This window comes from Mirounga leonina, unplaced genomic scaffold (assembly GCF_011800145.1).
Source record: "Mirounga leonina isolate KUSES-001 unplaced genomic scaffold, KU_Mleo_1.0 Mir_201, whole genome shotgun sequence".
NCBI classification, from domain to species: domain Eukaryota; kingdom Metazoa; phylum Chordata; class Mammalia; order Carnivora; family Phocidae; genus Mirounga; species Mirounga leonina.
In genome coordinates, this window is record NW_023270504.1 from 31,204,161 (window position 1) to 31,218,416 (window position 14,256).

General features: G+C 44.8%; 1 protein-coding gene across 3 annotated transcripts in view; it reads left to right on the forward strand.

Annotated features, from left to right (window-relative positions):
• Positions 1 to 14,256, forward strand: part of CACNA1C (calcium voltage-gated channel subunit alpha1 C) — a 645,253-nt gene that overhangs the window by 502,634 nt on the left and 128,363 nt on the right. For all 3 annotated transcript variants that reach the window (XM_035028541.1, XM_035028540.1, XM_035028539.1), the window contains 2 exons: positions 1,989 to 2,149; positions 3,123 to 3,348. In XM_035028541.1, coding sequence (XP_034884432.1) covers positions 1,989 to 2,149; positions 3,123 to 3,348 — 387 coding nt within the window. The remainder of the gene's footprint in view (positions 1 to 1,988; positions 2,150 to 3,122; positions 3,349 to 14,256) is intronic.

The following is a 14,256-nucleotide window of genomic DNA, read 5'->3' on the forward strand; positions in this document are numbered from 1 at the left end:
TCCCTAGCATTTGGAAACCTTAATTTTCTGACCCTGATGCACTTCTTCTCTATGTAGTGAATTAGCCTCAAGTGGCAGATAAGTGTCCCCAACAAAGGGATAGCGCTCACTGGAGATGGCATTCAAGCACCCACGAAGAGCTAGGGTCAGATCAGAACACTATTTGATTAAGTCTTTCTTCCCTCCCTGTTCTGCAGGCCAAAAACTAAGTTATCCCTGCCATTCTGAGGAAAGAGTTCTCTCCTTAGATGTACTTCTCACGTTTCTAATCTCATAATAGAGCTAACAAAAGTTTGGTAACAGGATTTTCCACAGATAGTAGGTAGAAAATACAGAGTGAAAATACAGATGAAGTGAAGCTATCTCAAAAGGCCGTTTTGGGGATGGGTGGAGGGATCCATCGCAGCAGGGGTCTGCATTTCTGCAAACCTAGAATACAAACCTGAATACAGATATTCATGGACTGTTGCTCTGAGATGCTGTTTTGCTCCTCCCACTGCCTTCTTTATTACCCGAACAGGGGCGCTGCCTTCCAGTTCCCTGCTGGGTCTCTCTACACACATGACCTGCAAGCACCTCAAACCTATTTCCTGAGCTGAGCGCCCCACCTTTCTCCTCGTAGCAACCTCCCTGCCCAGAGCACTGCTTCTCCTTGTCTGTACCTGTAACAGTTAGAGGTGCCATTCTTCCAAATCACTCCAGCTAGAAATTTTGGCCGTCCCTTCCATACCTTTCTCTCTTACCCTGTGCATCCAGTCAGGCTCAAAGTCCTATTGATTCTGTCTCAAAATAACAGTCAACTCAGTGTCCTCTTTTCCATTAATAAAGCTACTGCCTTCATCATCTCCAGCCCAGATGGCCAAAAGAGCATTTCTCATACTTCCCCTAGAAATTTCCCCCAGAAATTGTTTTGTTAGTTGTTTGGTTTTCTACTGGAAGCTGTAAACTCCTCCACCATAGAATTTAAAAATTAGCATCATCTAGCTTAATGGTTCTCAACCATGGTTATACATTAGAACCACCTGGGGAGCTTTAAAAACTACCCAACCCCCAGAGAATCAGATTTAGTTGGTTTGGAGTTGGAGTCTGGGTACTGGTGAGGGTTGATGGTTATTTTTTTTAAGCTTCCCCAGGTAATTTTATGTACAGCCAGGTTTGAGAGTCATTGACATAAGTCCCTCAACAAGAGACCAAAAGAACATTATATGGACCACAGCCGAGGTTTCAGGAGGCCATGTGCTGCATGAACTTGTATATAGAGATGTGTGTATGTGTGGGTATGCGCGTTTTTTTCTGAACAAAGTATCTAAACATTCATGAGATTCTCAAAATGTTCCATAACCCCATAAAAGCAAAGAACCTCTGATCCAGATTCACCTATAACACTTTACAGATGAGGCAGCATCTGGCCTAGGGGGAAAACCAAGTCTGGCTCTGCCACTGTGTAATATCAGTCAAGGTACTCAACCTCTGTGGCTTAGTTTTCTCCTCCTGAATATCAGGGTAATGCCTGCTTTGCAGGGTTAAATTAAAGAGAAGGCATGAGAAGTGTCTAGTACGGTAACAGACATGGATAAGGTTTCATTAATGGTAACCATTACTAGTCCTACTACTATCATCACTACTAATAATACTCTTACGTTGTACAATACAATTTTGAATAATGTCATTATTATAAATCAAAAATATGTATTTATACCAGACGCATTATATGGTATTTTATCAATCCCCACAACAACCCTGTGAGCTTGACCCTATTCCTATTTTACAAATGAGAGAACCCAAGCTGAGAAGGGCCAGGGCCACACACACAAGTAAGTGGCAGAGCCCGGTTAACTTGACGGGAAGCTTATCTCCTCACCACCACATTGCACTGCTCTGCTGAGGCCAAGTCCACTGAGGGGAGAAAGGAAACCATGATGGTGTCTTTCAGATTTCACAGCGCCCTCCGCCCTGCCCCCTTCCTTCTCTCCTTGCTCCTTTTCCAGCCGCTACTGGCGCCGGTGGAACCGGTTCTGCAGAAGAAAGTGTCGTGCCGCAGTCAAGTCTAATGTCTTCTACTGGCTTGTGATCTTCCTGGTGTTCCTCAACACGCTCACCATCGCCTCGGAACACTACAACCAGCCCCACTGGCTCACGGAGGTGCAAGGTGAGAGGAAGCCCCCGGCGCTATCCTTCTGTACTCTTGCCAACTCGGCCCTGAATCCCAGGAAGGGAATAGTCACAGGCACAAGGTTGACGAGAAAGCCACCCTGGCAGGGAAAGTGTCCCTGGCTCTTGGCAGATGCCATGCTGGGGATGCCAAGGGCTGACGAGCTTGCAGGTCCCATAGCAAAATGCACCACCTAATTATAAAGAGATGTGGTTCACCTGGCTGGGCCCACACGGTCTGCCTGCCCCAACAGTCGCTATTGGGTCCAGATGACAAGGACACATGCTGCCCCTTGTTTGGCTATCTCAGACTCTTGGCTGCCAACTTCCCAGAATGGGTTTTCAATACCTCAGGCCTTACCGTCGCCTGCAGGTGGGCCTGCCAGAACATGTGTGGATGAGGTGAGCAAAAAGCCAGGAAAGAGGACAGTCATGACCTGAGCACGAGGAGCTGTCCTCCATGGGCCGTTAGTAGCCCCGCCCTTCCCTGGAGCCCTAGAATAGGACCTCCCTAGCCAGTGCCTCAGCTCCACTCCCAGGGAGTCAAGCAGACATGGGGGCTGCATTCCAGAACCCTGGGAAGTGGACCGTCTCCCAGTGCAGAGAGTGGACTTGGGTGGCCTGGGCTCCCCTTTTTGGCTGATTGGTTTGGGCAGAGTATTCACCTCTCAGAACCTCACTCCTCATCTCTGAAAAAGCAGCTAGTAAAGAAGTAAAGAAGATCAGCACACACAGCCTTTGATGCATGGTAGATCATGTTTACTGTGATTATAACTAGATACCCCTTTTCTGGCGATTTGGCCCCAATTGTTCTGTTCTGGCAGCAACATAGAGGGGAGGTGTTCTGGCTGGAAAGGGAGCATCTGTGCTTTTTTTTCCAGCAGTGATAATTGTTTTCTTTCTCCTCCTCCCGCCTTCCTCCTCCTCTCACCCCCGTGCTGGGATCCTGCCCCCTCGCCTGACCCCACCAGACACGGCCAACAAGGCACTGCTGGCCCTTTTCACTGCAGAGATGCTGCTGAAGATGTACAGCCTAGGCCTGCAGGCCTACTTTGTGTCCCTCTTCAACCGCTTTGACTGCTTCATCGTGTGCGGGGGCATCCTGGAGACCATCCTGGTGGAGACCAAGATCATGTCTCCCTTGGGCATCTCTGTGCTGAGATGTGTCCGGCTGCTGCGGATATTTAAAATCACAAGGTATTTGGGTTCTCATTTCCCTTCAGACCTGGGACTCAAGGAAAGGTTCTTCCAGAAGGCAAGGGAGGCAGAAAGGCCTGGGTGGGAGAGTAGCTGCTATTTCTTGAAAGGTCTATCCTTGGCTCATATATGATAGAGGGGAATTTTTTTTCGTTTAGATGACATATCATTTAGAAATGCCTTTGGCTGCTGATACCAGAGACGACTCAGTGACATAAGCAAATTCGGGATGTATTCAGTTACATAAGAGAAGTGCAGAGGTCGGCAGCCCAGGAGGCTTCAAGAAGGCATCAGGGACCCAGTCCCCTTATGTCCTTTGCTTTGACAGCCTTAGGACTGCCCTCCACTCCTAGGGTCATGAGGTGGTTTCCAGAGATTGAGCCATCATGTTTGAATGAATCAAGGCAAGGAGAAGAGAAGGGGTGAGGGACCAAAGGGAGCATCCATCCTGGCTGAGTCAGCCCCTTCCAGAGCTCTTCTAGGCGTCTCACCAAGGCTCTGTTGGCCACCCAGCTGTTGGAGAGACTGAGCAATGTGGTCTTTTTGCTGTGCATGTGCTGCTGAAAATGTAGTCAGGATTCCTTAACTGGAGAAGGATGATGGCTATTTTGCCACAGATGGTTCTCACCCCTCCTTCCACACGTTCACCCCCTCTCCATCTGCCTGTCCATCTGCCCACCCAAAGACTGCAGGCTCCCCAACTCTCCAGGTCAAGTCGTGATTCTCATGAAGAGGACAGGCGCAGGCGGGGGCAGGGGGGTGGGCAGTATGCTCTAGAACAGTAATTTTCAACCATGTTGAGACCCATTTGGAGTTGTGAAATCAATTAAGTGGATCACAGCCATCATTTTTAAACAGCTTTATTGAGCTATAATTCACATACTGTATAATTCACCACTTTAAAGTGTACAGTTCAGTGTTATTCTATATAGTCACAGAGTTTTACAATCATTACCACAATTTAGTTTTGGAACATTTTCATCACCCCAGAAAGAAAGCCATACCCACTCCTTATTTGTCCCACCTTCCCTCCCAGTGGCAACCACTAATTTACTTTCTATCTCTATAAATTTACCTGTTCTTGGCAATCCCTATAAATGAAATCATGCAGTATGCAGTGTTTTGTGACTGGGCTTCTTTCATTTAGCATAATGGTTTCACATGCTGTGGCATGTGTCAGTACTTTATTCTTGTTTATGGCTAAATAATATTCCATTGTATGGATATACATTGCTTTTGTTTATTCACTCATCAGTTGATGGGCATTCGGTTTATCTCTACCTTTTGGCTACTATGAATAATGCTGCTATGAACATTCATGTTCAGGTTTTTGTACGGATGTACATTTTCATTTCTCTTGGACATATACGTAGGAGTAGAATTTCTAGATCATTTGATTACTCTACTTTTAAGATTTTGAGGAACTGCCCAATTGTTTTCCAAAGAGACTATGCCATTTTGCATTCCCACTGGTGATATATATGGGTTCTGATTTCTTCATATCTCATTTTCAGTGAAGGAATGAAATAGAATAGGAAAATCTCAGAAGCCTCACATGAACATAAGCATTGTTTCATAAAAATCTTTGGGACATATGTCTGAGTTGCAGTATAATATATATTTCTCACTGTAGGTTGTGGTCAACCGTGAAGGGACATGTCAGAAACATGTGGTAGGGACGGGGCTCAAACTCTGCCTCCCAGAGGTACACGCCTCCTCTCCAGAAGAGTCTCTGCTTTGGGAGCCCAAATGACCAAAGGGGCACTGGAACCATCAGTTGGATTGTGTTGGGGAAAAAAGGAAATGGGGTTGGTATCTTTCATTCAAAGACCTGGAAGTAACCACACCCTGCTCGATGTATTCTGAACTTGGCTGAGTGAGTGGTCGGGGCTTGCAAAGCTGCCCTTGCTTTGCTGTTCTGCTCATGGCTCTCTCAGCAGCTCATTCCTGTGGTGCTGTCGAGGGTCAAGGGTCAAGTGAGAGAAGGTATTTAAAGAGCTCAGTTCAGTGCCAGGCCCAGGCACCTTCAAAAGCCAGAGGGTTTATTATTAATCTAATTATTATCATTGTTGTTACTTGGAGGAGGGAGAGGAGGAGTACTGAGAGCCATCTAAACATATACACGGTCTTACTTCTGTTTCTCTCTCATGTTCATACTGCACGTCAAGCTCTAAGAGATAGGGCAAAAGGAGTATGGTATGAACTGAACCCAGGAGAAATTTACAGTCTGGCTGGGGAGATGGAGTTTGTACTCATGAAACCATTGAAAGACAATCTAAGACAGAATAAAATGAGCTGGCAAATGTTGGGATGGGGGAATATGTGCTATGGGAAGTCAGGAACAGAGGGAGTCCCTGGGGAAGGTTTAATGTCACAGGATGGACTCCAAGGACATGCAGAATTTAAATCCACTAGTTTAATGCTCTTGAGCAAACACCTCTCTTCCCCTCGCCTCAGAAAAATCTCTTTCTGAATGCCCTGAATATCTTGGCATTACAGAAAATCTTTGGTTTGTAGTAAAAGTAGTAGAAATATAGTTACAGTACAAATATTGTTAACTACATAGAGTTAACAATTATTGTTAACATGCATCAGGACTTACTCTGTGCAGATAGTGTGGCCCGACTGCTTTCACTTGATTCACCCTCACCATTAATGACCTGTAAGAGAGAGTCAGAGCAGGGCACTGTTATTATTCCCATTTTACAGATGAGGAAACTGTGGTTCAGAGACTTCAGTCACTTGCCCAGCCCACACAAACTGCTCAGGGGTGAAGCTAGGATTAAATAGCAGGTCTGTCTATCTGATCTCAGGTTCTGTGCTCCTAACCATGATTGTGAACTGTGGAGTTGACCGCTAAACTGTCTTGCCATCTTTGTCCCAGCGACACAACTTAAAGGATTTTTACAAGTTGATTCTTGTTGTTATTCACTGATTCTACTTGTTCTTCCTTGGGTCTGGTAAAAGCTATTTTTAACTTGGAGTTTTCAGTGCCTCCTAAATAATTCTCAAAAGTCTGTGTGTTTGGGGGTTTGTTTTTGCTTTTGTTTTTTAGATTCCTATAGTAAAGAATTCTTGTTCCTAGATATTGTCATAGCGTCTTGAAGAGATTTGACAGTCATCCTCTTTCTAATCAATAATTTAGCTATTTCTAAGCTAAAACTATTGCCAAGAAGCCATTTTTTAAAATCTTTCTTTGTGGAGAGCTTCCTGTAGTCCCTCCATGAGAAAGATGGGTGGTATTTTCAGATCTCTATAAAGTCTATAAACAGAATAATTTAATTATCTAATTGTTACTTTGGCAAAGCCCATCATCTTCCTGTTTGCAAGGCTCCAAACCCTCTGGGGGCTTTGGAAAACAACATAGAGACTATAACTATGTGGGGAATCCCATGCCCCCTCTGAACCTTGTCTCCAATATACTCCAGTGACCAAGAAAATGCCTAAAATATGGTCTGGGAGTGGACATCATGGTCCCTCGAGATGGGTCATCTGTGCATGGTCCTGCCATCAGGCAAGCATATTTCTCTCTCTTCTTTTAAAACCTCTTGGAGAATACTTAGTAATATCTCACTACTATTTGTGTGTTAAAGAAGCATTTTTTGTAGTGCATTCTAAACCAGTGATTGTGATTCTCAAACTTAGTTGGACTCATTAAGAGAGCTCATGAAGGATCCCCACCGCTAGAGATTTTGACTAGCAACTTCTAGAGAGTTCCATACTTGTAGTCCAGTGACCTCACTTTGAAAAACACTGGCCTAATTTCCTGCTGCTGTCCTTTGTCCACTTGCCTGTCTTAAAAGTATAGACCTTTATATATCATTGGAAACCTTGATTTTTTTAATCTACACTCTCTACTGTAGCCCCTAACCATGTTAAGATTGTACTTTTGATAATTCTTGATTGGAAAAACATATAATGATAAAGAGCTACTATGAATTCAGCAAAGTTTTAAAATTATTTGAGCTTCATTAATTCTTATAAACCTGTGCACGTTTGAAAAGTGGTAATGTACACACAAGACAGGCTATTTATTTAGAGCGCTGTAATGCTTGATGTATCCATGGATTCATGGATCCCTTCCTATAATTCCAAGTTTCCCTTCCTTCACCCAGGACCTACGGTCTGAGTTTGGAATACTGACCTAGACCAAGAGTCCTCCACTATGATGTCAAGACACCATGGTATGTCCAGAGCAGTTGAGCAGTGTGTAGCAAGTAATTTGTTATTATAGGAGCTGAAATACCAAAGTTTATGAAGTTTCTTTTCCAAAAAAATAAATACAAAAAAACTCAACATTGTTCTTTTCCAAAAAAAAAAAAAATACAAAAAAATTCATTATTGTTCAATATTGTTCCTGACCCTCACTCTTGGTCATTTGCATTACCAAATACTTTTATGAATGGGCAAGAATGGGCTGGACTTATCACTCTTCATGCTGCCTGAAGTCTTCAGTATATGACAAATATGAATATGGTATATGATGAAAATGAATTATTAGCATGCTCATTTTTTGAGTGTTTTGTCAAAATCTGAGGATGCTTTAGAGAATATACTGTGTATATGAATATCATCCATCCTACATGTCTCAAAAAAAAAAAAAAACAAGACTGGGAACCCTGCATTGGACTGTAAATCAGTTGATTCCCGAGTGTTAATAATATTAGAAGTGGTATATTATGGACTAGGGAAGGCAAGATTCCTGCCTCAGTGAGAACAGAGAGGCATCCATGTGGCCAAAATATTTGTCATCTTTGGGTACATTACCCATGCCAGTGGGCCTTCCAGCCACGTCATAGATTGGGTTCTTTCTCCTGTTTTGAGGTTTTATAGGGCTCTTAAATGTTGCCAGTTTTTAATATCAACTATGTCTACTCTTTGTCAGCCCAGTCTGACTTACCATTCTACAGGGAGGAAGAAAGACCTCAGACTAAATCTGGACGTGATTCCAATTTACTAATCACATCTCATTTTTTATACAGTTGGCTTTTAAATGCACTGAAATCCCTCCAGCCCTTGCTGTTTCTCTCTTAAACCTTAAATCCTTTTCTTTCTCCTACTGCTCCTCCCCTGTGGCTCCCTTCCCAGGCCCTGAAATGTGAGTTTGGGCTGACTCAGCACAGACAGATTTACTGGTAAATCATGACCACATATGGGCTCCATAGAGCCCCAAGGTGAGAGGCTTTGCAAATTCTCCAGCCTCTAAATGTCTCCATTTCAATTGCCAGAGTCTGGCCATGAGTATCAGATCCAACCCTACATAGCCCCCACCCTCCGACTCTAGCCCTCCTCTTCTTAGGGCACCATGGATGCTCTGAGCTCCTTAAGGACCATTATTAAAGAGGTATGTTTGGCATCTGCCCAGTTTGCAGGCCAGGGTCTATGAAGAAGGCAGCTCAGACTCAAGAGCCTACTCACTGACGTCAGCATGAAGGGTGGTTATTCTCTGGGATAGTGACTAGCTGGTATCATCTACTGGGGATTAAGAAGACACAGGTGAGGATGACTTGAATGTGCTCCCTTCCTAACCCTAACACGTCTGGTACAAGAGCCCACTAGCAGAACTGAGTAGCTCTGTGGTCCGGGACCTCAGGGGAGCACAATCCCAAGGTAATCCCAAGGTCAAGAACAGACAGCCTGACCAGGTTACATTCCTCCCAGTAAGTTCCTTTCTCAGTGTGACCAAGACTTCTAATGCAAACAGAGAAGATGAGACCTTTGAACTTGTTATCCAAGGCAGAATTTGACTCTAAAGTAAAACACATAAAATGTGAATTCTCCTAGAATGGAGGGAGCAGAGGTCAGTATCAGCAGGAATTAAACTGGTAGATTTGGTGTTGGGCCCCTGGCTGTCCCAGACTATAATATTATAGAATTCTCTGTTTGGCTCTTCCTGGACCAGCACATGCCTAGTTCAGCCTCCCATCACACTAATCTCTCCAGGCTCTATTGTGTCTGTCAGAACCAGGGGCCAGCTTTACTGAAGGACTAGTCTTTGCATACCCACCTTGGATGCCCGTGTGGCCAGGGAGAGGTGAGGACAAGGCTGAGCTTCCTCCCTGAGTGAGCCTTCTGTGCTTTCCTCAGTCAGCTTACATTATATGCATTCCTCCTCCTTCCCTTAAGAATGTTGTATAGAAGCCTCATATCGCACAGATTTGCTGCAGGAAATTTGCTTTATAAATACTCTACCAACAATAGATCACTGCCACCAACACTGAAAGGAGTTTTGTGGGGTTTTTTGGGGGGGTTGGGGTTTACCCTCAGGACAAGAAGAGTTGAGACTATATAAATTTAGTTATGAACTTCTCTGGAACAGAGAGAAAGTAGGGTGGAGCATTTTGCAAAGCACCTTAAAGCTATTGGTACTGTTATTGTGAAGACCTTTTATTTATAGCAAGCTTGATGATCTGCTCCATACCTAGAATGTAAAGGACCCGGCCCTGAGCTATTTGAAGCAAAGGTTCACAGGATGAAAGTTCCAGCTCAAGCAAGGCTTAGGTCACTCTGTGCCATTGAAGATGTGGGATAAGTCCGTGGGGCCCAAACAGACTTAGCAAGGAAGAATGATGGAGATACAGCATGCCTGCACAGATGGTGGTCACTTAAGCCAAGAGAGATGGAGGGGAAAGGTGACAAAAGTGGAGCCATAGTCAACAAGTGAGAGAATTTAGGTAACAAAGAAATAGCTTGGGTAAGAAAACCCTCACATGCACCCTATTTTAAAGAGAGAACAGTAGGCTGGGTTGGATGGGGGATGGGGAGGGCAAAGACATACTTTGGAAAGAATGATTCAGAGCCACAGGAGAATTGAAAAGTTGATCTCAAGGATGACCGTGGCTGGTGGAGTGTCAGAGGATGGTGGGGTGGGAAGAGGGGAGTCTCAAAAGCTGGGCATGTGCATCTGGGGCTGTAAATCCCCAAATACAGAATGGAGACTTCTGTGGATATGGATGCCTGTGTTCACTGTTCTGAAGACAAGACACTTCATTTCCCTGGCTGCTGCTCACTTTCCTCCCAAGCTCTTTTTTTTGTGAGTGTGTGTGCTTCATGGTTTTCAGTTGATTGCTAATATGTGGTTAACCCTTTTAGTTTTTATGTCTAGAAGCTAATATGTCTAAAAAGGAGAGTGTTTCTGGGAGCTGAGGCATCATGTGATCTTCATGCCATAGTGGTCACAGCCACCAAGAATCAGATTGGCATTAAGGAGGAGAGAGCTTCAGGACCTGCAAGGCTGCTAACATTTCATTTAAATGCTATTTCATGTCACCTGCCCAGAGGCTGCCACCTGTCACTTACAAAGCTCATTGATATCAGTGGTAATGAGGCCCCACCCTATCTTCTGCTATCAGCCAAGGCATGCCAGGTTCCAAAATCCAGCTCTCCTCTGAACCCTAATAGTGTTCTTTGCCACAACATCAGTACAACAGTCCCTTTGTCTCGGGCCTTTAGAGAGCACATAAAACATCTCCAACCACGTGCACATTAGGAATGGACACCTTCTGTTCGGCAAGCTGTATGCCCCTCGTCATGCCATGCCACGGGCATCAGCTCTGCTCCCTTAATTCTGCTCCAAAGGAACAGCCATAGGGCAGACTCCACCTTGCCCCTGTTGAATGGGAAGCAACTGGAAATCGGAGACAAACAGTATAAACAGCCATTTGTTTATTTGTCTTCCCTGTGTCTGAACTGAGTGACTGGTCCTCAAAGCAGTATCTTTTCAGCCTGGGTGTTTTTCACGAGGAGGGTAGGCTGATCCGTGTAACTGGTTGCAGTTTGTCTCTTAAAGGCTGGTTCAAGCCCTTGAACCCACAGCCATTGGTTTTGAGCCACCAGGATGGGAGTTCTTCCACAAGGGAGACATTCTCAGAGCTCTTTGGGAAATCCTAGCACAAGGGTCTCAAAGCCATAGCAACCCTGTTTTCTGTAGGGTAATTTATACATACTTTTTTCTTTTCTTGTTAAGGTATAATTGACATATAATATTATATTAGTTTCAGGTATACATAATGATTCGCTATTTGCGTACATTGCACAGTGATCACCACAATAAGTCTAGTTAACATCCATCACCATATATAATTCTAAATTTGTGTGTGTGTGATGAGTACTTTTAAGATTTACTCTTGGCAGCTTTCAAATATGCAGCACAGTATTATTAACTATAGTCACCATGCTGTACGTGACATCCCCAGGACTTATTTATAACTGGAAGTTTCTACCTTTTGACCCCCTTCACCCATTTTGCACACTCTCCCAACCCCCTGCTTCTGGCAACCATCTGTCTATTCCCTTGATACATAATAGTTTGACTTAGGCAGGGGAAACTCTGCCCATGAATTTAGGGAAGCTGTAGGAAAGGAAATGACGTGGAAGAGGTGCAAAGTATGTTTGACTTAAGTACCTGTGTGAGAGAACCCACCACCACCCCACCCCTGCTCCCACCTCACACACACAGAAGTGTCTGGGTAACCCATGTCCCCTTGCTTTTCCCTCCAGTAAGTATAAATATGTCACAATCATAGTAAGATTCATTCATTCAACAAAATAGTCATTGATCACCTCCTTTGACGAGGCACTGCTCTAAGCACTAAGGATATGAACAAAACAGACAAACTTCTGGTGGCAAGTGGTGGTGAGTATATTAAAAAGCAGGAATAGGAAATAGAATGTGGTCAGGGAGGACCGCTGTGGTGAGGGGACATTTGAGCAGAGCCCTGCAGGGCCTGAAGAAGCAAGCCATGCAGAGTTCTGGGGAAGACCTCTGCAGACAGCAGAAAAGGAGGGACCAGAGCAGGAGTATGCATGGAGGCTGAGGGGACAGTTGGGGACCGGGGGGCTGGAGCAAAAGTGGGAGGGAGAGTGGGAGGAGAAGAGGTCATGGAGGTGGGAGGAGCTGATCCCACGTGATCTGCTAGGCCTTCCAATGGGAAGCTGCTCGAGCGCTTGAAGCAGCGTTAAGACTTGGTATGACTTGCGATTTAAAAGGGCCTCCTGCTGCAAGGGTGGGGAGTACGTAGATGATTGTGTACCTCCCAACACATGGCATTGGGAGGTATGTAATATAAGTTTGTCTCGATATTGGTGATTCCAAGTGTAGAAACTTTGTTAAGGGGATGTCTGCCAGATTTCTGTCAAGGTACCCTTTCTCTTTGTGATTAATAAGTAATCTATGGAGTGATACTTTGAGAGTATATGAATGCCCTACTGGTCAACAATCTTTCACCTAATGGTTTTAGAGTCCATGATGATCTTTACCTGAATTAGTTGCTGCTGCAAAAGGGTGATCTTCTAATTCTATCATTCATTCATTCATTCATTCATTCATTCATATTATCCATTTGACATAAACCTCTCCCTCCTTACTTAAATATCAGTGGATTTAGATTGTTTTTTCAATGTGTTATCATCCATTACTATCAATTTTAAAAAAAGGTATGGTGCATTTGAGGGCTTTTCACCTGAGATGTATGTGACATGGAGAAGGGTTGCAGGGAGCAAGTGTCAAAACAGGGCAACCCGTCAGGGGGCAGAAATCCCGTTGGGAGGTTGCTGGCTCGGCTGGTGACAGAGTCATGGGAAGTGGCCAGACTCAGGCTCCGCTTGGAAGATGGGGTCACAGAGCTTGCCGGTGGGCAAGAGAGACATGGGGGGTGAGAGAGACGTGAAGTGTAACTGCAAGGGTTGTGTCTTGAGCCAGAAACTGCAGTTGTCACTTAATAAGGGAGACGATGGGGGTGGGAGTTCTGTCATTCCACAAATCTCATGTTGTGAGCCCACTGCTAGTTGACCAAGAGAAACGCAGACTTTCCCTGGATAACTTGAGGGACATAGGGAAGCATGAGAAGAGTCCTCACTTTTAGTCAAACGCTTTGCCCCACAGCTGGCCCCTCTGACCATTGCAGCCCTCAGCCCTGCTCCACGGGCCAGCCCCTCTAGGTCACTCACTATCTGCCATCTTTCGTGCCCAACATTCTCCTCCACTGGATGACTCATTTTGTTTCTCTACCATGGCCTCCACGTTCCAGAACCCCAGACACTCTGAGGGGCTCTTCCCACATCCCCTTCCTTCTCTGCCTGCTGGCTGCTCCACTCCACCAAACCTCTGTCCAGTCTGGGGCCTCCCTGTGTGGCTCCCCATAGGCTCCCTGTCCGGGTCCCCATAGGGACCTCTGAACAGACACCTCAGTCATGAGCCTGGTTTGAGTTATTTCCCTCGGTCCATGCACTTCATGAAAATTAAGACTTCTACCTTCTATGGCCATAAAGACTTTTCCAGAATATTCCCTGACAGTTGAACACACAGAAGATTTCTAGGTGGCTCTGTGACCTTAATCTGTATGCAGACACTCTCCCCTCTGATACAGCTGAAAATTCTTGTTATAAATGTGCTCTAAAGTTACTGGTTCCTAAATACTAGTCTACTGACAAGTGTTGGAGTGGTTGCATGAAAATCAGTCAAACCCCATCTCCAGAGTTTATGATTTCATGGTTCCAGAGTGAGGCCTGGGAATCGGTATTTAGAAAATGACCCAACTCCTCAGCTGTTTCCTCTCCAGCCAGGTGTGGGAACACTGCTTTGAATGTAAGAGGGGCAGGTATTTTAGCCCCAGAGAGGTTCTCTTACTTCTTGCTTTAAGCAAAACAAATATGACAACTCTAGCCTACGGGGTGCTAGGCAGTCCGTCACATGTACTGGGTGAGGACAAAGATGGAGAGAATGGAAGAAAAAAACTTCTGGTCTCTGTCCTCAAGAACTCAGAGCCTATTTGGGTGAGACGAGACTGTCACAAATGAAAAACACTGAAGAGCATTTATAGAACGGATACAAATAAATGTATATTAATATTCTGCAAACAGAGAAAGTGTGGCTGGCAGGCAAAATAGAGGTAGAGAAAGGCTGAATTT